Raw genomic sequence first — 23198 nt, 5'->3', positions numbered from 1 at the left:
GTGCACAGCTGGTTGTATCCTATGTCAAGAGGCTGATGGCCACAGATCTGGGGAAGAAGTGGTTGAAGCACTTCTAGGAGGTGCATTCATGAGGTAACCAGCCTTCCCTCGAAATGAGGCTATTTGCTTCTTGAAATGTCAAAGCCAATCTTCATGGGAGAAGACTTATTGTTATGCGCGATGCAAAGTTTCCCCAATTTAAATTAATTGTAAAGTAAAATCTTCATGATTGTTTTTGTTTTTGTTTTTTTGTTATAATCTTAAGACTGCAAATACATTTTTTTAAAATTTACTTATTTTTAGTACATTGGTGTTTTGCCTGCATGTATATCTGTATGAGGGTGTCAGATTCCACAGAATTAAGTTACAGACAGCTGTGAGCTGCCTTGTGGGTGCTGGGAATTGAACCTGGGTCCTTTGGAAGAGTAGGCAGTGCTTAACCACTGAGCCATCTTTCCAGTCCCAAGAATGCAAATATTTGTAAGTATGGTAGAGGATCTTAGATTTTTGTCATGTTTGGTGTCTCTAGAACAAGTGTAGAAGTCTAAGAAGTATGTTATGATTTTACTCTTTAAAAGTGAAAAACAAGAGAACTAATATCTCATTCCAAATTTACTATCTTTCTGGACCACAAATGCTTAGACCAAAATATCCTTATAGCAAATCAGGGCCATGCAGCTTACCAAAGAGATCAACAATGTCACTGCATTTCTACGCACAGAAGTGTCACAACTCCATGCTAATCAGACCCAAGACAGTAGAGACATAATGCGGACATCCATGCAGTTAAAATACCGGGTTCAAACGGTGTTTACCTTCCTGACTGTTAGCAACAGGGGAAGCAGTAAGGACATCTGCTACAGAGAGACAGAACCAGAAGGAAAATACAGGTGAGGAGAATTAAGACCGAGCCAGAGCCATCAAATGAAGGTGTGGAGTCAAGAGCAGGTTAGATCACAAGATGAGTGAAACAGGAAGCGCCTCAGAGACCCAATAGTTTGACTGTCATAGATACAAGGACTAGCAACAAAGGAAACACAGCCAATCCTGTCCCTGGGTAGTGGATGCAAAAGGATCAGGAGTTCAAGGTCATCTTCAACTACATAGAGCATTTAAGGACATCCTGGGCTGTATGAGACACTGTCTAAAAAAAAAAAAAAAAAGAGCAAACATTGTTAAAGCTAACCATGCCATAAGCTGCCTATTCATATTACTAGTTAGTGAAGACTGTAACATTTCTGATATGGCTTTAATTAAACTCAGAGAAATGAGAGAGGCATTGCAACCACCATCAAAACCATATGCTTGCTAAGGCATTTAACGGTTGCTTATGTAAGCTGTCATAGGACAAATTTACAAGGCATGCCATAACTTCAAGGCCTATTTTATTTGGAAGTCAGCTAGCCAGAGGGATCTTTTAAGTGAAATGGGAAATAACCATGACAGTGGCCTTCAGCTGTCATAGATCCCAGATGTTTGTGTTGGAAGTGTGTGTGTGTGTGTGTGTGTGTGTGTGTGTGTGTGTGCGGTGCGGGGAAGGGGCATCACCAAACACTGGATAGAACTTTTTCATGGTGTATCAGAGAGACTTATTGTTCATAGTGGTGAAAAGTCATTGTCCAAAGTCTCACACCATGGGAGTAGAGTCTGGTGGGCTTCCACTTTTAACAAATACTCTACCCCAGCTTTAAACAATGCATACAACTAATTTAAAAATTCAGTGGGGAGCAGAGTTAAATTTTACTCCCCTGCACAAAACCAAACCAGAAAGATCTTTCTGTCTTCTGTTTGTTTTTCTATTTGCAAATAAACAAACAAACAAACAAATAAATAAATAAATACTGAGAACAATAATTTAAAAAGCTCAAATTCCTGTTCTCTAAAGTACAAAAATGTCCAAGAGTAATTAATGATTGAGAAGAATTTATATTTTGGTGGACCAACTTATTACAGGAACAAATAACATCTGGATTGGCTGATTTCTTTTCTTTCTTTTTTTCTTTTCTTTAAAAAAATTTTTTTTTGTTTTTGTTTTTTGAGACAGGGTTTCTCTGTGTAGCTTTGCGCCTTTCCTGGGACTCACTTGGTAGCCCAGGCTGGCCTCGAACTCACAGAGATCCGCCTGGCTCTGCCTCCTGAGTGCTGGGATTAAAGGCATGCGCCACCACCGCCCGACTTAAAAATTTTTTTAGACAATGTTTCTCTATGTAGCCCCAGCTGTTCTGGAACTCACTTTGTAGATCTGGCTGGCCTTGAAATCACAGAGATCTGCCTGCTTCTGCCTCCCAAGTGCAGGGATTAAAGGCAGCAGACTGGCTGATTTCTTAGGAATATTTTTTTCATTTAATCTCTGAATCAATTTGTTTTGCTATGGGGGCATTTCCATGGGAGTAAATGTGTCAGTATAAAACTTTTTGCATTTTCATGACTATTTAGGACTAGGATGATAATAAATTGTCTTGACTCCATTCAAATTGTATCCTTTTTATTACCTCATGGCATTTCAGATCAAATAAGTGGGCCTTTAACTGATGGCATGAAATAACCAATTATCATGAAGATTAAATATTAAGTGGATATTGCTTAGTATTATATTTTAAGTTGGAACACAACTAGACTGTCACCAGTAATGATGGCTTTGAACTGAAACATGACTGGAAACAACCCTGAGTATGGGAAGCTGATATGTGGAGGTGGCTTAGTGGTCTTTACATCAACGGTAAATGGTTACTAGTGTGGGGACAACTACACATTTAGCAAATAGTCTACCTTAAGCAGCACGTGTGTGCCAGGGATCACAGGGCCTTTGATGTATGAGGCAAATGCTCTACCACTGAGCCAAACCTTCAAGCCAATAATGCTTTGTAGGAAGTGAACAAGACTTCCAAACCAGTCAGGGCCAAACAAAAGAGATGCTGTCTTATTAAAACAAAACAAAACAACAACAAAAACAAACTTTGCATTTTCTTATGGGAATACTGTTGCCTTTTAGAGGTCAGCAAAGTGAAAGCCCACTGTCAGTAATGTTGCAGGAGAAAACATTTTGTAATCTCCTGCTAATGAGATTAATTACGTGCAATTCTGGCTTGAGAAGAATGCTTCGCCAGTACCCGTGAGTTAACATGATTTATTTGACTTTTACAAATTGTGTCATTAGCCATCGCTCATGTTTTTCTCTTTGGTGGGGCCGGAAGGAAATGTCTTGTTGGTTTAGTAATCTGAGAACAGGGAGGAAGGAAAATGCTGCTCCTCTTCTTGGTCCCAGACTGCTTTATGGCAATGAGGAAGAGAGCTCAGGGCAGTGAAGCTGTCCCTCCCCTGCGGATGTCGCAGGAGAGAGAGGATTTCTGGAAAGTCTGCCAAGAGCTTCTCCCACTTCAGAAACTCAAAGGCTGAAAATGCAGTTTTTTTGCTATTATTCCACCTCTTCCTCTACAAGTCCATTTTAGGAATGACACCACCCCCCCCACCCCCCCACCCCCCCGTCCCCGCATTGCTTCCTGTGCTATCCTTATCTTCCTGGGGTGTGGCTGTGATGCTTAGCAGAGCCCCTGTTCTTCCTTGGTCCTCACTAAGTGACTGGATTCTCAAACTCCCAGACATTATTAGAATAATCTCTCTTGCTTATCTACGGAGTTCCAGATTTACTTTTTGGGGAAAAGAAAAATCACCTAAGCATTTCCCTGCTCACAGAAGCAGGCTCTGTTTCTCTTACCGTCGGAAAGGGATTCATAATCATAATCGTATTCATCCTCTTCATCTTCTTCTTCCTCATTGCTAGCAGGTGGGGGGTTGGCATTCCCACCAGTGAAAGCCTGTGCTTGCATGGATGCTAACTGATGAGCCTGTAAAATAGTAATAATTAAAGACTCCAATGCAACCTACTGAGCTTCCACCTAACCCTTTAAAAGCACCACCTAGCACTTTTTGGGGTTATAAAAGCAGATTGCCCTTGTGGGTTCATTTGAGAGAGGAAGAAAGTATCTGGATGCAATAGAAATGTTGGTGTTAAAACAGGTGCTCGCTTGAGGCTTTGACTCCTCATTGGGGCCCACAGATAACAAAAACGGGCATAGCATCTTGAATTTCATTTTGTGCCTGTCTTCTTTACTTGGGGTTAACTGCTTCCCTTGGCACACAGGCATGGTAGTCACTCAAGCAGTGTCTACCTAACCTGTCTCATCTCCCATCAAGGCTAAGGAACAGGGATAACTCACTGTCCTTAACCTTTCCTCTTAAGTCACCTTGGATTCCCAGAACAGTAGAACCTCATGGAACACATACACCCCCAGCCCCAGATGAGGGCAGGTATCCACGATGGGAGGCTGCTCCCTGAATCAGCACTACTCTCCCCAAAATCTCATTGTCTCTCAAGGAATAAAGACTTCTTTGGACCACCTGACAGGCCCAGTGCCAAGACAATGCTGAGCTTGACCACACCTTGGCCAGCCCTGGTTTAACAGTGCACACCTCTTGCCTTCCATTTAAAGCTAGAGCTCCTGCCAGTGCGCTGAAGATGGACTTGGGGTCCCTGAGTTCATCCATCTGTTCTTTCTCCCAGGGGAGCCACACTGAGAGCGCATCTTATCACTTTACAACATTACACGTACTTCTGATAGGCACATTGAGAGCCATTGGTTGAGCTTAGTTTGTGGGGGATGCCACAGCCTAGTCTTTGACCCTAAACACTCCAGATATAGCTTTTTAGGTGAATATCAACATCCTTGAAGATCCTGGGAGCTTTTAGAAACAACCACAAGGAACTTGTGTGTGGTGTCCGGGTTCCTAGGCTTTCTGGAAAGTCTTGCAAGAGAAACACTGATGTTTGGAAAACTAGCATCAGTCCCAAGGGACTGAGTAAAACAGCCCATCAACTTTAGAGCAGGAAGTCTCAGCTAAGAAACTAATTTTTTTTCTGTCTTAAAATAATAGTGAAAGTCCTCTGACCTTGAGAACAATGCTAGAATCCCTGTGGACAAGCAGACCAAAAGAACAGTTGCTAGTTTAGAAAACACTTTTTTCAACAGACGTTATCTGAACTATAAATCAAAATAACAAAACAGGCTTAGAAATTTTAGGAAACCTGGGGCTGGACAGATGGCTCAGTGGTTAAGAGTGCATATGTAAAAGTTCAGCTCCAGGGCTGGGGAGATGGCTCAGCAGTTAAGAATACTTGTTTGTGCAAAAGATCTGGTTTTGATTCCCGGCACCCATGTGGTGGTCACAACCACTCATATACATAAAATAATGTGAAATTATTTTTAAAAATAGTAAGTTCAACTCCAGGGAGATCTAATGTTTCTGGTCTCCACAGGTATCTATGCCTACAGTCATGTGCACAAGCTCTCTCTCTCTCTCTCTCTCTCTCTCTCTCTCTCTCTCTCTCTCTCTCTCACACACACACACACACACACACACACACAAACACGTATGCAAGTACACAAATAACTAAAGATAAAAATAAATCATTAAAAAAAACTTTAGGAAACATGTCAAAAACATATAATAGTGGGTCAAGTGATATTTTTCAATATAGGATGAACATAATTCTTGGAGGTATTACCAACATTTGTGAGATAATAAGAAAACTCTGTGGTTTCTCCGGGTGAAAAAGACATACATTAGGTATTGCCTAAGCTACTGAGGTTCCCTATCTATCTATCTATCTATCTATCTATCTATCTATCTATCTATCTATCTATCTATCTATCTATCTATCTAATCTGTCTGTCTATCCATCCATCCATCTATCTATCCATTTATGTATTTTTTAATTTTTTTTTGTTTTTCGAGACAGAGTTACTCAAAAGAAATCTCGAGAAACTCAGAGATCTGCCTGCCTCTGCCTCCTGAGTGTTAGCATTAAAGGTGTGTGCCACCATGCCACTGATTTTAACTTTTAAACATTTAACAAAATTAGAAGTTACATTTATTTATTGTACAGTGTGTGTGTGTGTGTGTGTGTGTGTGTGTGTGTGTGTGTGTGTGTGTTCAGATTTATGGCACAGTGTGTGTGGAGTTCAAAGGACATCTGTAGGGAGTTGGTTCTCTCCTTCTAATATATAGGTCTAGGGAAGTAAACTCAGGCTTTCAAGCTTGACAGCATGTACTTTTACATGCTTAGCCATTCTATCAGCCCATATTCCCTATTTTTTTAAATGTGGTTGTATTATCTTTGTAATAAAAATGTACAAATAAGAAAGATTCCGTGGAAGTTGTGTCCACATCTAGATAAAACATTCTACAGTGCTGTCCACCTAGAATGCTAAATGTTCACTGGCTAGGCTCAGATTTCTTAAAGTAGGTTTAGGGAGCTTTGTGGGTGTTAGTGGCTAGCATGGAAAAACTGAGAGCTTAGCCACAAAAGGCAGGGCAAGCCTGGGAGCAGCAGCTTGGCCAAACACAACTCAGAACACAGGGCTCCACAGCCTTCATTAAACATGCTAAAGGGTGTCATGATCTCTACTGCGGCATTTCACAATCTATCGAGTACCTCTCTCTCTCCCTCCCTCCCTCCCCCACCCCTTCCTCCCTCTCCCACCCCTTCCTCCCTCCCCCAGCCCTCCCTCCCTCCCTCCCTCCCTCCCTCCCTCCCTCCCTTTCTCCTTTCCTCCATCTCTCCCTCCCTTCCTCCCTCCCTCTTTCACTGAATCAGTATGCATTCTTTCAGATTTCCTTTTATACACATACCATCTGTGATAATCTATGTTATGCTGTACTTGGTAATGCATTCTATATTAACTACTTCTTCTACCCTACTCCTGTGCTCCCCCTTTTTGTTTTTACAACGGACCTGTATACAATAAAGTAAAATATATAAAATACAAATTGAGAAGGAGGAGGAGGAGGAGAAGAAGCAGGAGGAGGAGGAGGAGAAGGAGGAAAGGAAATAGTTTTGGTGAACAGTGTTTTGGAAGAAACAGTATTCCCTGCTGGGTGGCCAGTCACAGACATCTAAGGAAGGCCAGTTAGAGTACACATACACATGTTAACATCTAGTTAAAAAGCTTCACTACAAAGCCCATGTACCGTTCTTACAGCTTTTGGAACTGAAGCAAATACCAGTCTCCTGGAGAAGCCTTTGACCCTTTAATACAGTTCTTCAATTTGTGTTGACCCCAACCATAAAATTATTTTCGTTGCTACTTCATAACTGTAATTTTACTACTGTTATGAATCTTAATGCAAATATTTTTGGAAATAGAAATTTGCCAAAGGGGTCTCATCCCACAGGTCAAGAACCACTGGGCTGGTATACCACCTTTCTTCTTAAAAGAGAAAGGGGTCTCACTGTGTTTCCCAGGTTAATCCCCGGTTCTTGGGCTGAAGTAATCATCCTGTACCAGCTCCCATAGTAGCTAGAATTACAGGCACACACCATGGGTGCTCAATGGAAACAATATTTTAAATCCTTCCAGAGTAATTTGATGAGGGCTGTTCAGTTGTGGGGGCTTGCATGCTCTGTTTAATCCTGTTCAAAGAGAGGCAGAACTCTCTCCCATCGACCATCTTTGTATGATGCTTGAGGTCAACTAAAAGGGGCACTCAAGAATGTGCAGCGCCTGAGAGAAGGTCCTGAGGGAGTAAAGGAGACACGGGAACACCATTGTAGCTACCTGGTAAATGCCTACAAAGACGGACGTCACTTCCTCCTCTTTTCCCTCACTCTTTCCTCACCTCTGTCAATCTTGAAGTAAAAATTCAAGAGCAGGATGGTCATCATAGGGGTGAGAATATGATGCTTATCTGAATTTTAAAAAGTCAGACTTTTTCAACAGAAATTAAGTCTAGAAGTAAGGCTGATTGATTCAGCAGTGAGGTCTATTTTAATTATAACATCTGTAGGTATATAGATATAAATAAATAAATAATATAATAGGAATTATGTCCTGTAAATGTTTCAACTTGTGCTAAGATTTTTTTAATGTTCTTAGGGATGTACAGGTAGGCTTGGGAGCACATACCTTCAATTCTAATATGCAAGAAGCTGAGGCAGGGGGACTGCTGTGAATTCAAGGTAAGCCAGGGGAATCCAGAAAGACTTGTCTCCAAAAAGAGTCAAACCAACATGATATGCATGAGAGGCTCGCACCTCTGATCCCAGCATTCAAGGCTCTGAGGTAGGAGGGCTGGACTTCTAGGTCAGACTGGGCCATTATAACAAGCACCATCTTTTTAAAAATGAGAGGAAAAAATATGAGGGATACGTGCATTTTCAAAAGCCTTGATGTTTAAGCAAAAAGCATTTGAAGACACTTCCTGGAGTATCCTGGACCCATACGTATAGGCTGGGGATTAAGCACAGAACTCTTGCATGATGTGAGAGTGGAAGTACTGTGATCAATACATGCCATGACACACTGGGCTTTCAGGGATGTTGCTATTGGACCCCCACATGCTGTCCCTAAAGAGGACTACGCCAACTATTACAGGACTGGTAACCCTATAGGCTGGCCTTCAGGATATAGAAATTATATCCTATACGTGTTTCAACTTGTGCTAAGATTTTTTAATGTTCTTAGGAATGTATAGGTGGGCCTGGGAGCACATACCTTCAATTCCAGTGAGGCAGGAGTCACACATCATCCCACTTAGAACAAATTAAACACTGGAGGTACATTTCACATGGGTACAATTCACAAAATAAAACTTTAGGTCAATAGGATGAGGGAATCTATTGATCTATGAATTAGAAATTCCAAAATCAAGTGCATCAGTTGAGGGATCTCAAGGTTCAGAACCCGGCTATGCTGCAGGTCATTTGAAAAGTCCAAATGACATCAATTTCTTTGTCCCAACCCCATGGCATATTCCTAACTTGCTTAGTCAGAGAGGAGTACCTTTTGCTTTAGGATGTCGACTGGCGTCTGATGGGCCTTTAGCTTCTTGTTTTTAAGGAGCACTTTCCTCCTAAGTTGGTCAGGTGAGGGAAGCATTGGGTCATCTGAGAAATCGGTCTCGAATAAGAATTTGGCCACCAGCTTTTCTCCAAACACACTCTACAAAGCACAAAGGGAAATACACCATCAACGCCTTCCACCCCTACTTGATAAATACATTTACATCCCCTAAATATACTGGATAGCTCAACTTAGTTGAATTGTTTGAGAAATCCCAGGAAAAGGAACTAAAGAAGAGGCTGTTTATTCTCCTGGCAGTTTCCCGCCGGAAGGCAGGGATGTGTTCAGGGCAAGCGGGAAGACCTAGGTCAGTCTGTAGAGGAAGCCAGCTGTGATGACTTAGGAAAATGTTCCCAAGTCCAATGTACTAAAGAAGAAAGCAAGCAGAGAGTTGATGAGTGGCTGTGGTTTTGCAAAAACATGGTTTCATTCCCAGTGAACAGAAGAGATGAGAAGCAACAGGGAGCATTTGCTCCAGCCATGGATGAAGAATAGATACCACTTTCACAAGGACTTATGAGCACTGGTCTCCAAAGAAGAACGTCTCTTTTAAGGAGGTCATGGGTGGAGGGTAGACACAGGGTGATCACTCAAGATAAGGATAGAGAACACAGCAATTTTTATTTCTAGTTATTTTTAAATAAACAAGAACAAAAAAAATTCCAAGTGCAGGCTAAGGCAATATGAAAAGCCAAAGTTTTATTGGTATTCATATTGAAGGACATTTCCATGTTCCATGCTCCCTCCTTTCGTGAGAGCTACATTTCTATGAATGTTTCTCTTACTGGAGAAGGGGGTTGTCTTTTGGAATATCTGCTCCTTAATTTGTCTGCATTACATTTCCCTTGTATAAAGAAGCTTACTATTAACACAGTCTAACTTGCTAACGTGGATCTCTGTAATACAGTGTGGGTCACAGGAATACGTGACTTTCCCCGATACAGTTTAGTTTTTTTCATGTACAGCTGCCAAGTGACATTTGGTGTTCCTCCTGCTGGTGTCAGGTCTATCCTTACCTCCTGAGGTTTCCTGGAAAGGGTCAGGAGACCAGAAAATAATACCTATATCCCCACTGATGAAAAGAAGGACCATCTTAGAAAAAGTCTAAGCTCTCTGAGCAATGCCATTTCTTCAGGTCTGTAGAATCCTAATAGAACATGCTTCACGGCTAAACTCCAGCTGTGCTGTGGTCCACATCTGCCCTATGTAGTTACCAACAACTGAAAGATGAGAGTGTCTTAGATAAAGCTCACCTTGAAAATTTCTGCCATTTTTCGTTGTTGAGGCAATGAACAGTGGTTCTCAATGGATATGATGATTGGCAGGTCAGAGGTGATGAAGGCACTGCGGTCGATGGCTTCCACCACTTCCTGTAAGAGCCAAACAGTTCCTTAGAGTCAGGTGTCTGCTCAGTGGAGTCAGAGCCACAGAATGTGTCTTAATTGTTGCATTCAGCAGATTCTGGACAAAAGGGGTTTTTATCTTTTCAAAAGTATATGTATCTCTCTACATCTGTGGGAGATTAATTCCAGGACCCCTGCAGATACTGAAATCGATATGATGCTTAGATCTCATATAAAAATGGCATAATATTTACATATGATCTCCATAAGTCTATCTTCCCATGTACTTCAAAAAATCTCTACACACTTAAAATCCCCAGTATAATGTGAACACATTGTTTCAAAATAATGACAAGAAAAAAAAATCTACAAATTCACTACAGACACAATTTTAGCCCACTTTTGGACCTATAGTTGTATGATTGAGTCCATGAATACAGAACCCATAGCTAAGGAGGGCCAAATGTGATTGTAAACTAATCAAGAGACTAGGCTATTTTGTATAAAGACATCAAACTATTCATATTGAGCCTTGTTCCTACACTATAAGGAACATCTATCACTATGTTGAACTGAAAAAAAAAATAGTATAATATCAAGAAAGAATACCTTACATAAAAGACATTGTTTTTGTTATAGCATACAATATAATGAAGCCTAAGACACATTGAAACAGTTAATACTATACTTGTAGCAATATGGCTCACACCATATCTTTTAATGTGTACCTGTAAACATAGTCACCCACCAATATACAGTACAAGAGCTTTATGAATGATAAGTAGAAAATGAGTTGAAAAAAATGCATTTTAGCTACTACATATAATCATAATATTCATTCCCAGCCTTGCTATAGCTCAGAGAAAAATGATGTTAGGTAGCTTAAGACCGTCTGAGGGAGAAATAACTATATAGCTAAACTAATAAGCTATGTAGAATATAAAATAATCCAATAAGGTCAGTCTTCCGGGATAATGGATCTTCCCAGGTGGAACTGCTTCTTGTTACTTTCTAATGGTAATTACTTAATCATCTGACATCAGGACATCTCCATGACATCTTCCTTTGTCAGCCAAGATACCAGGATAAATGGCCTTTAATTTCTCCAGGAAGAGAACGGTCTCTGTCTTTATTTATCATTATATCATGTGAAAATAAATAGCAACAATATCATTATGTACCAACATGAGGTAACAGTTATCAAAACTTTAGCCGAATAGGGATCTAGTAAGAGCTCTTGGTCAAATCCCAGAAAATGTCTTAAAGTATAATTTATAGCATGGGTAACTTAATGAAGATAATGTGCCTGGGATCTGATGGGAAGCATTACCTTGAAGGGGATCTTGGTCGTCAGTGTATGTCCGTGATAAATAATGGGCATGCCGTCATCTCCATCCCAGCAGTCCAGCTCTATGCTCCTGCATCCTTGCAAGAGGACCTGTGTGATCAATGAATCCACCCCAGATGAGCACCAGGAGATAAAGCTTCAAACTGAACCAAACACAGTTCACATCAGTCAGCATTTGCATTTATGGATGAAGCAGATGGATATTAAATGGAAAACAGATAATTGGCATTTGGGTCAAAGGCCATAATTATGGGCTTGGGATGGAGAGAACAAATCAATGTGAGAAGAATGTTTATCAGAAATGAAGACTGTTGGAAGGTAAAGTGGGTGTAAGAACATGTCATCTCTCTTTTATTTTTAAAGGTATCTTTCATTCTTTGAAATGGAACATCTTAAAATTAGAGGCCTCTCTGTTCTCCCACACTCAATCCCCCAGTCTTGTCCCTAGTGCTGCAACTGAACACCAGCTGCACCCTTCCCTCCCCACTGCCCACATCTCCTGTGGAGCCCACAGACCATCCCCCGGTAGCTGTATCCTATCCCACAACTCGCTAAACCACAGGCCATGGGCAGACCTTCTCCTCTCCATTCCACCAGACTCAATTCCCCAGTCTCCACCCTAGCACTGAAATAGAACACCAGCTTCAGCTTTCTCTCATTCCTGCCCACATCGCCTGTGGATCCCACAAACCCTCTCTTCCTAACCTTCCTTCCCCAACTTGTTGCTTTGTCTCAGATCCCAACTCCAGCAGGCACTCCCTGCTAACCCAAGGGCTGCTTCTCCCAGGGCAACAAGTAGGCTGAAGGCAGACCCACACCTCTCCTGCTGCTCCTCAGATTCCATCCCCCAGTCATCATCCCCAGCTCTGTAGCTGGAAACTGCTGCAGTCTCCCTTTCCTCTCTGTCCCCATCCCCAAGGGGTCACACAGACCTTTCTCAAACCTTCCTTCCCCCAACTCATCCCAGTTACCCAGCCTCCAACACCAGCAGGCATTCCTTGTGAACACAACAGCTGAGCAGGCCAGGAAAACAGGCAATCACACGCTCTGAAAATCCAGAGGAGAAACAGAAACCAAGGAACAAAACACCCACCTAACAAAGACAAACTCAGAAATTGGCACCTAGACCTATAATCAGCCCAGACCCAGATGCCTAAATGCCAGCATAAAAACACAATCAATAACAGCCAAGGTAATATGTCTTCACTATAGCCTAGCTATCCTACCACAGCAAGCCCTGGATATTCCAATATTCAGGAGCTGAAGCACAAGAAAAGAACCTCAAAACCAACTATATGAAGATGAGAGTAAAGAAAGCCAGGAAAGTGTCTCACCATAGGCGCTTTCCTTGAAGGAGGTAGGAATGGGGGATGGGCTGGGGGGAAGCTGGGGGGTAGGAGGAGGGAGGAGAGGGGAATCTGTGGTTGGTATGTAAAATGAATAGAAAATCTCTTAATAAAAAGAAAAAAAATTAAAAAAAAAGAAAGAAAGCTAGGAAAACACAACAACAGTGTAAGAAAATAAGTAAAACTGTTCAAGACCTGAAATTGAAAATGGAATTAAAAAACAAAAACAAACTCAAACTGTGGGAGTTCTGGAAATGAGACATTTAGGAATTTGAACTCAAACTACAAAGGAAAGCTTTACCAACAGAATACAAGAGATGGAAGAGAGAACCTCAGTTGTCAAAGATATAAAAGAAGAAATGGATACATTGGTCAAAGAAAATGTTAAATCTAAAAAACTCCTTACACAAAACATTCAGGAAATCTGGGACACTATAAAAGGACCAAATCGAAGAATAGTAAGAATAGAGGAAGGAGAAGAACCCATCTCAAAGGCCCAGGAAATGTTTTCAACAAAATCATAGAAAAAAAAATTCCTAACCTAACGAAGGAGATGCCAATAAAGATACAAAAAGCATACGGAATATCAACTATATTAGATCAGAAAAGGAAGTCTCCTTACCACATAATAATCAAAACAGTAAACATACAAAACAAAGAAAGAATATTAATAGCTGCAAGGGAGAAAGACCAAGTAATATCTAAAGACAGACCTGTTAGGATTACAGCTGACTTCTCAATGGAGACTCTAAAAGCCAGGAGGGCTTGGACAGATGTACTGCAGACTCTAGAAGACCATAAATGCCAGCCCAGACTACTATACCCAGCAAAACTTTCAATCACCGTAGAAGGAGAAAATAAGATATTCCATGATAAAGTCAAATTTAAGTAGTGTCTATCTACAAACCCAGCCCTACAGAAGGTGCTAGAAGGAAAACTCCAGCACAAGGAGGCTAACTACACACACACAAACACAGGAAATAAATAATCTCATACCAGCAAAATCAAAAGAAACACACACATATACCACCACCACCACCACCACCACCACCACCACCACCAACAACAACAACAAAATAACAGGAATCAACAATCAATGGTCATTGATATCTCTCAATGTCAATGGTCTCATTTCTGCAATAAAAAGACAAAGATTAACAGAATGGTCTTTTTTTTGTTGTTTTTGTTTTTTGAGACAGGGTTTCTCTGTGTAGCTTTGCGCCTTTCCTGGAACTCACTTTGGAGACCAGGCTGGCCTCGAACTCACAGAGATCCGCCTGTCTCTGCCTCCCCGAGTGCTGGGATTAAAGGTGTGTGCCACCACCACCCAGCTTTAGATTAACAGAATGGATATGAAAATAGGATCCGTCCTTCTGCTGCATCCAAGAAACTCACTTCAACATCAAAGATAGACATTAGCTCAAGGTAAAGGATTGAAAAAAAGATGTTCCAAACAAATGAACTTAAGAAGCAAGTGGGGGTAGCCATTTTAGTATCTAAGAAAATAGACTTCAAACTAAAACTAATCAGAAGAGATAGGGAAGGACACAGCATACTCATCAAAGGAAAAATCCACCAAGATGACAGCTCATTTCTTAACATCTATGCCTCAAACACCAGGGCACCCAAGTTTGTAAAAGAAACAGCTTAAATCACATATTGACTCAAAAACACTGATAGTGGGAGATGTCAATACCCCACTCTTACCAATGGACAGATCATCCAGACAAAAACTAAACAGAAATACTGGAGCAAACAGATATTATAAACCAAACGAACCTAACAAATACTTACAGATAATTCCACCCAAAAAGAAGTACCTTCTTCTCAATACCTCACGGAACTTTCTCCAAATTGACCACATGCTTGGACACAAAGCAAGTCTCAACAGATACAAGCAAATTGAAATAACTCCCTGCATCCTGTCAGACCACCACAGATTAGTGCTGGATATCAAAACAACAGAAAGTTTACAAGCTCATGGAAAGTGAACAACTCTCTACTGAATGGCAATGGATCAAGACAGAAATAAAGAAATTAAAGACTTTTTAGAATTCAATGAAAATGAATGCCCAAACTTATGGGACACAATGAAAGCTGTGCTAAGAGGAAAGTTTATAGTACTTAATGCCTACATAAAAAAATTGGAGAGATCTCATACTAGCAACTTAACAGCACACCTGAAATCTCTAGAACAAAAAGAAGCAAGCTCACCCAAGAGAACTAGACTGCAGGAAATAATCAAACTGGGGCTGAAATCAATAAAATAGAAACAAAGAGAACAATACAAAGCACCAATGAAACAAAGAGTTCACTCTTTGAGAAAATCAAGATTGAAAAACCCATATTCAAACTAAAAGACGGAGAGAGAATAGCCAAATCACAAAATCAGAAATGAAAAGGGATTCATAACAACAGACACCAAGGAAACCCAGAGAATCATAAGGACATATTTTTAAAACCTGTACTCCATCAGATTGGAAAATCTAAAATAAATAGATAATTTTATAGATAGTTACCACTTACTAAAGTTTAATCAAGATCAGATAAACAGTTTAAATGGACCTATAACCCTTACTTAAGTAGAAGCAGTCATTAAAAAAAAAAAAAAAACAAAAACCCAGGGTCAGACAGTTTTAGCACAGAATTCTACCAGATGTTCAAAGAAGAGTTAACACCAATATTCCTCAAAATGGTTCACAAAATAGAAACAGAAGGGACATCGCCCATTTCATTTCATGAGCCCCAGTCACCCTGTTACCCAAACCACATAAAAATTCAACAAAGAAAGAGAATTACAGACCAGTTTCCCTCATGAACACAGATGCAAAAATATTCAATAATGTACTTGCAAACTGAACCCAAGAACACATCAAAAAGATAAACCACTATGATCAAGTAGGCTTCATTCCAGAGATGCAGGAATGGTTCAATATATGAAAATCAGTAAATGTAATCCACCATATAAACAAAAATGAAAGAAAAAAAGCCATGTGATAATCTCATTAGATATAGTAAAGGTCTTTGACGAAATCCAATACTCCTTCATGATAAAAGTCCTGGAGAGACTAGGGATCCAAGGGACATACCTAAACATAATAAAGGCAGTTTACAGCAAGCCCATAGTCAACATCAAGTTAACTGGAAAGATTTTCAAAGTGATTCCACTGAAATCATGAACAAGACAAGGTTGGCCAGTCTCTCCATATCTATTCAATATAGTACTTGAAGTTCTAGCTAGAGCATAAGACAACGGAAGGAGATTAAGGGGACAGAAATTGCAAAGGAAGAAGTCAAAGTATCACTATTTGCAGACGATATGATAGCATATATAAAAATGGCCCTAAAAATTCCACCAGGGAAGTCCTACAACTGATAAACATTTTCAGCAAAGCGGCTGGATATAAGATTAACTAAAAAAAAAAAATCAGTAGCCCTCCTATGTAAAAGTGACAAATGGACTGAGAAAGAAATCAGGAAAATAACACCTTTCTCAATAGCCTCAAATAATATAGACTATCTTAGGGTAACTCTAAATAAGAAAGTGAAAGAATTGTACAATTAAAAACTTCAAGTCTTTGAAGAAAGAAATTGAAGAAGATATCAAAAGATGGAAAGATCTCCCATGCTCACGGATCAATAGGCTTAATGTAATAATAATGGCCATCCTACCAAAAGCAATCTATGGATTCAATGCAATCCCCATCAAAATTCCAACACAATTCTTTACAGACCTTGAAAGGACAATTCTAAACTTCACATGGAAAACCAGGATAGCTAAAACAATCCTGAAAAATAAAAGAACGTCCAGAAGCATCACTATCCCTGATTCCTAGCAGTAACAGAGACTGCATGGTATTGGCATAAAAAGACACGTTGCTCAATGGAATCGAATCAAAGACCCTGACATAAATCCACACACCTATGGACACCTGATTTTTGATAAAGAAGCCAGAAATATATAATGGAAAAAAGAAAGCCTCTTCAGCAAATGGTACTGGTCTAACTGGATGTTGGCATGTAGAAAAATGCAAATAGATCCATATTTATCACCCTGCACAAAACTCAAGTTCAAGTGTATCAAAAACCTCAACATAAAACCAGATACACGAGGTCAAAATGGCAGGCTGACCTGCTGTTGCAGTGTCAAGCAAGTGGCTGGATGTTTTCGAAAATGCTATTATAATGCTGCAGGATTCAATAAACTGGGGTTAACACAAGATGACACAGTATACAGAGACTGAAGACGTGAAAGAAGCCATAAGAAGGCTTCCGAGGATCTTTATAATGACAGATGTTTCGAATTAAGAGAGCCCTGGACCTGATCATGAGGCATCAGATCTTGCCTAAGGAGCAGTGGACAAAATATGAGGAGGACAAATTCTACCTTGAACCCTATCTGAAAGAGGTTATTCGGGAAAGAAAAGGGAAAGAAGAATGGGCAAAGAAGTGATCTTGTAGTTGAGATCTGTGGATGTGCCTGGTCTCAGCATGTTCTTCTGAAGTTGTTTCAACCTGAATCACAACTTAAGAATTATTTGCTCTGCAGTTGCCTTGTTTTAAATAAATTTCTATCGTAAAAAAAACAAAACAAAAAAAAACAAACAAAAACCCAGATACATTGAACCTGATAGACGAGAAAGAGGGAATAGCCTTGAATTCATTGGCACAGGAGACAACTTCCTGAACAGAACACAAATAGCACAGTCAATAAGATCAACAATTAATAAATGGGACCCCATGAAACTGAATAGCTTCTGTAAGGCATAGGACATGTCAATCAGACAATGCAGCAGACTACAAAATGAGAAAAGATTTTTACCAACTCCAAATCCAATAGAGGACTAACATCCAAAATACATAAATAACTCAAGAAACTAGATATAAAAAAAATTTAAAAAATGGAGTACAGATCTAAATAGAGAATTCTCGACAAAGGAATCTCAAATGGCTGAGAAACGCTTTAAAAAATGTTCAAAGAAATGTTAGCCTTCAAGGAAATGCAAATCAAAACCACTCTGAGATTCCATCTTATACCTATCAGAATGGCTAAAACAAATAAGTGACAGCTCATGGTGAAGATGTGGAGCAAGCGTAACGCTCCTCCATTGCTGCTGGGAATGCAAACTTGTACAGCTACTATGGAAATCTATTTGGTAATTCCTCAGAAAGTTAGGAAGACCCAGCTATACTACTCTTGGGCATATATCCAAAGGATGCTCCATTCTACCATATGGACACTTGCTCAAACCATGTTCATTGCTGCTCTATTCATAATAGCCAGAAACTGGAAACAACCTAGATGTCCCTCAACAGAAGAATTGATAAAAAAAAAATTATGGTACATTTACACAGTGGAGTATTACTTGGCTGTTAAAAAATAACACTATGAAATTTGCAGGCAAATGGATGGAACTAGAAAAAATCATCCTGAGTGAGGTAAGCCAGACACAGAAAGTCAAATATGTTAGGAATTCACTTATAAGTGTATATTAGCTGTTGTAAGTGATAAGCAATCTACACCCACAGACCAAGAGAGGTTAGGTAACAACAGGTTTCTAGGGGGTATGCAGAGATCTTTCTGGGAGTGGGAAATAGGATATATTTTGTAAGTAAACTGGGGGCAGGTTGGGACAGGAGCCAGGGACCAGGCAATTGGGGGAGATGGAGTGGAGGGAGAGAGATGGCTGGAATTGAGGGGGATTTTCAGAGGTGTTGTGGAAACCTAGTACAGTGAAAACTTCTTGCAATGTATGCAGGTGATCCTAATGAGGATCCCTAATAATGGGGGGATACAGAATCTTAACTGGCCATCTCTTATATCCAGGTGAGACTTCCAATGCTGGGACTAGGTTGCATTCAACTGAGTTATTGGCCAAGGGGAAATTTCCAAACAACCCAGGCTGTTGCTAAAACAAAAGATAGCTCTCTGCAAACTGACAGCAGGTCCCCATTGCTGAGGACAATTCCCACAGATCTCATTGAACATGGCGAAGTTGAGCTGGTGCCCACATGAAGCTCTCACCTCTATGTTCTAGTGTCTTTGGTGCAGGAAGTTACTCTGTAGGCTACTGAAAGAGAAACATACACACCAACCCAGCCACAAAACCTTTGAAGTATAATCTGTCCTGCCTGCATAATATGCTAGGGCAATGGAGGCATCAAACCTGTGGGAGCAGCCAACCAACGTCTGATTTGACCTAAGGCTCACTCCACAAGAAGGAACCTGCACCTGACATTGCTTGGGTAACCAACAACCAGAGACTAGACAGCCCATAGAGCTAGGGTAAAACCGAACACTACTGACCTAAAGGGAAAAATATCAACAAAATGATTCGTAATGATATTCTGCTATACTCATAGATCAGTGCTATATCCAGTCATCATCAGAAAGGCTTCCTCCAGCAGCAGATGGAAACAGATTAAGAGACACACAGCCAGACATTATTCAGTGTGAGAGTCTAAATTGAAGGTCTCCATCAAATACTTCCCCTCAGAGATCAGGAAATACCAAGGAAGAGAGGGCAGAAAAAGTGTAAGAGCCATTGGGGATGGAGGACTCCAGAACAAGGCCCTCTGAATCAACTAAGCAAGGTGCATATGGGTTCATAGAGACCGAAGGAGCGAGCACAGGGTCTACATGGGTCTACACCAGATCCTCTGCATATACATTATAATTAGCTCAATATTTTTATGGGACTCCTGACTGTGAGAACAGGTGTGTCTCAGACTCTTGTTCTTGCTATTGGGATTCTATCTCTCTTGTTGGGTTGCTGTATCCAACTTTGATATGATAGTTTTTGTTTCACCTTATTATATTTTATTTTGTCATGTTTTGTTATCTCTTAGAGGCCTGTTCTTTTCTAATTAGAGACAGAAAAAGAGTGGATCCAGAGGAGAGGGGAGGTAAGGAGGAACTAGGAGGGGTAGAGGGAGGAAAAACTATAATCAGGATATACTGTATGAGAAAAAGAATCTATTTTTTAAATTTTTTTAATTTTTTATTTTTTAAGAATCTATTTTTAATAGAAGAAAAGATATAAAAAATGAAATTAACAAATCACAGAAAAATTTAGAGGCTAGAGTACTCTGAGGAAATGTCAGTAGAGGTGAAGAAACTGAATTAAACCCTTGACCCTTTAATGAGCTGATGAAACATCTATGTCAGTCAATATCCAATCAAGACATAACCTCCTCCTAAGAAAACATCTTTGCTACTCAATGTAGCATGTAAGAAGAATAGATGCAAGGAATTGCCAAGAATTTGCCTGGTTATCTAAGCCTGGAATCACAACTGGGACAGAGACAGCAAATATCCATAAGCTTCCCGCTTCCCCAGGCATAGTAGGCACCAACGACCACTCTTGCACACTGACTTTGACATTATCTCTCGGCCTCTTCAGCAAATGGCAGATGGGACAGCATTTATTGGCCACTCTGGATCTAAGGCTGGAAGTGGGATTCTTTTTAAAAAATTATTTATTTTTATTTTATGTGCATTGGCATTTTGCCTGCATGTATGTCTGTGCGAGGGTGTCAGATCTTGGAGTTATAGACAGTTAGCCGCTATGTGGGTGCTGGGAATTGAACCTAGTTCTCTGGAAGAGCAGTCGGTTTCTTAACCATTGAGCCATCTCTCCAGCCCTGGAAGTGGGACTCTTAACACAATTTTGTAGATGTAGCCTTGTAACATCTGTTTGGAGCCTTCTCATCTTTCCTAGACTTATCTGTACTATCTTAAAAGTTATCATGAAGCAGTGACCCGAGACAAGGAGCTAATTATCTTCGATAGAGCTAACACAGTGTGATTTGAGAATACATGTACGTATTCCCACATGACAGTAATACATTTGGGGGTGTCCTGGCCACTAGAGTTTCTGCAACAAAATAGAGTGGAATGTGCTATTCTAGTAGTTTTTATGAAGACTCTAGGTAGAATCTTCCCATTACATAGTGTAGTTTGTGGCCTAGAATCCCAAGCCCATCAGCTTCGGTTGGCCGCCACTGTGTCTATGATGTTGCCTTGGCCCGATGAGAGCTATGCAGTCAGCATGTTACCTGCAACATGAAATGCTTCCTTCCTCTGATAATCCTGCCAAACTGACAAGAATGGTCAGCAGCTGGTGATAGTGGTTTTCACTGTGAAGAGGTTATAAGTCTTTGCAAAAGTCTATGCAACCTAATGTTTCCTTATCAAGTTAGAAAAGGAGAACCAGGGCTGGGAACTCCAGGTAAGGAGGAGAACAGGTCTTGTTGCTGTTTTCCATCTGCTCAGCAGAGACACCATGTGAAGTGACTGAGAGGGCCAAGGCAGAGAGAGCCTAAGAGGATTGGAAGTGAAGCAAAGGGGCTCTGCACATGGTCTGATTAATCTGCGAGTCTATGTGAGGGCCTTTGTGCCTTACTCAGAAGCCGAGGTAATCTCTGCTTTGGGTAGCGTATTAAGAAGTTAAAATTTTCTTAAAGTTTTTTTCCAAACAATGAATTAGAAATCAAAGCTCAGAAATGGTCCTTGATTGTTTTCCTGTGAGGAATGGACACACAGTACATAGATATACATAGACATAGATATAACTGTGAATATGTACATGTGTATGTAGATAAAAAAATATAGAAATCATTTTAGATATAAAGATATACATACATATTTCCCACAGAACAATGGATTTTAAACTTTCACAATTCACATTTATTTGTTTATTTACTGATTGTGTGTGTGTGCACATGGATGTCGTGGCATGTATGGAGGTCAGAGGACAACTTGCAGGAGTTCTCTCCTTCCACCACATGGGTTCCGGGACTGAACTCTGTCTTCAGGTTTGGTGGCAAGTGCCCTAACTCACTGAGCCATTTCCCTGGTTCCACAAACATTTTTTTGACTTTTGAAATCTTTGTGCAAATAAATGGGTAATGTGGGAAGCACGTAAAAGACTGGCCAGTAGTCCATCAGCAGAACTGGGTCAGGGTACAGCCCCTTCTAGCTGAGGCTTTCTCATCTCTGCATAGGCAGCTGAGGGCCCTTGAGAGTCCTATACTGAAAATCACTACGCTAAGGACACATTTTCATGTCATTATAAAGATTCCTTAGAATTCAGAGATTAAAACACACACTCTGTGCTAAACAGACTTTGGGGGAAAAAACTGTGTCATAGTCTACTATGAATACTGGACCAACCTGGAGAACAAAGGGATCTCACTGCTGCTTGGGGCTGTGTGAGTACAATATAATCACGGTTTTCAGACTTGTACCCACAAGCACAGAACCACACACTTACATTCCCTGGACCTAACCTGGCGCTGTCCTGCTCTCTGGGAGAAGTTGAAAACAACAGACACCAGAAGAGGAAGCTGCAGACAGTGGAACAGAGACAGGCATGTAAATGACTGGGAGCTGGCTGGTCAGGTCAAAGGATGTGCTTTTCCCAGTCCAGAGAGTCCACTGTTTCCCAGAATATTCCCATGAAGTTCAGCCTGGAGGAAAGTGCCTCCAGTCTGTGCAGCTTTTTCTTTAGCTGGTTGCCATAGGGATGGGTTGATTGTCTAACAAATTGCAAAGCAAAATAAAACAAACAACATTTTGGGATTAACTCTGTAAGAAAGTTGCGTTGCTACTATGCTTTCCCACCACAATATATGGATTTATTTAGCATTTAGCGAAATCATTGGAAAGCTTTCCCATGGGAAAATTTAATTTTAGTAGGAGTGGACCGGACTAAGATCTAAAAGCTGTGGGTCTCAAACAAATGGTTTCTTTTTTTCTTGCCTACTATGAAGGGTAAGTATAGACAGAGGGGAAAACAAACAAACAAACAAACAAACAAACAGGCAGGCAGAAAGAAGCAAAGAAAACAACCTCTGTGTACATAGCCTGTTTTCCCACACATGACGGCTTCTATATTTCGCATCACAGTTTACAAGCTCTTCAAAGGAGTCCAGGGGCAAGGTTTTGTCACTTGGGGGCTACATGGTAAGAAAGCTTCATGAAAGCCACACTCAATCAGCATTCTCCGTACCTGACTGTAGAGCTCCACAGAGGACTCTCCCTTGAGCTGATGGCCTGTGAGGTAGGTATTGTGGGAAGATTCTATGTAATAGTAGGAGAGAGGAAATTGCAGTTCTTTCTTGTTCTCCCGTGACTCATCATTTTTTGAGGCGAAATTATCTTTATCCATCAGAAACCTAGACGAAGCACATTTTCTTAAGGCTGCATAAGAGCAATGTATACCCTTAAATAACATGCAAAGGGGATCTGAAGACTTAC

The 23198-nt window shown here is 40.5% G+C and overlaps 1 protein-coding gene and 1 pseudogene across 3 annotated transcripts in view; one reads left to right on the top strand and one right to left on the bottom strand.

The window, feature by feature from the left end:
- The window catches only part of Plce1 (phospholipase C epsilon 1), a 302775-nt gene that overhangs the window by 34598 nt on the left and 244979 nt on the right, over positions 1-23198 (bottom strand). For all 3 annotated transcript variants that reach the window (XM_042263101.2, XM_076563017.1, XM_076563016.1), the window contains exons 16-20: positions 22951-23116; positions 11574-11681; positions 10154-10270; positions 8841-8999; positions 3716-3845 (exon numbers count right to left, since the gene is read on the bottom strand). In XM_042263101.2, the coding sequence (XP_042119035.2) occupies positions 3716-3845; positions 8841-8999; positions 10154-10270; positions 11574-11681; positions 22951-23116 (680 nt within the window). The remainder of the gene's footprint in view (positions 1-3715; positions 3846-8840; positions 9000-10153; positions 10271-11573; positions 11682-22950; positions 23117-23198) is intronic.
- Positions 17057-17430, top strand: LOC107401180 (cytochrome b-c1 complex subunit 7 pseudogene; annotated as a pseudogene).

Source organism: Peromyscus maniculatus, chromosome 1, assembly GCF_049852395.1.
Source record: "Peromyscus maniculatus bairdii isolate BWxNUB_F1_BW_parent chromosome 1, HU_Pman_BW_mat_3.1, whole genome shotgun sequence".
In the NCBI taxonomy this organism is placed as follows: domain Eukaryota; kingdom Metazoa; phylum Chordata; class Mammalia; order Rodentia; family Cricetidae; genus Peromyscus; species Peromyscus maniculatus.
The sequence above is the reverse complement of the archived record's forward strand: the minus strand, read 5'-3'. Positions and strand labels throughout refer to the sequence as shown.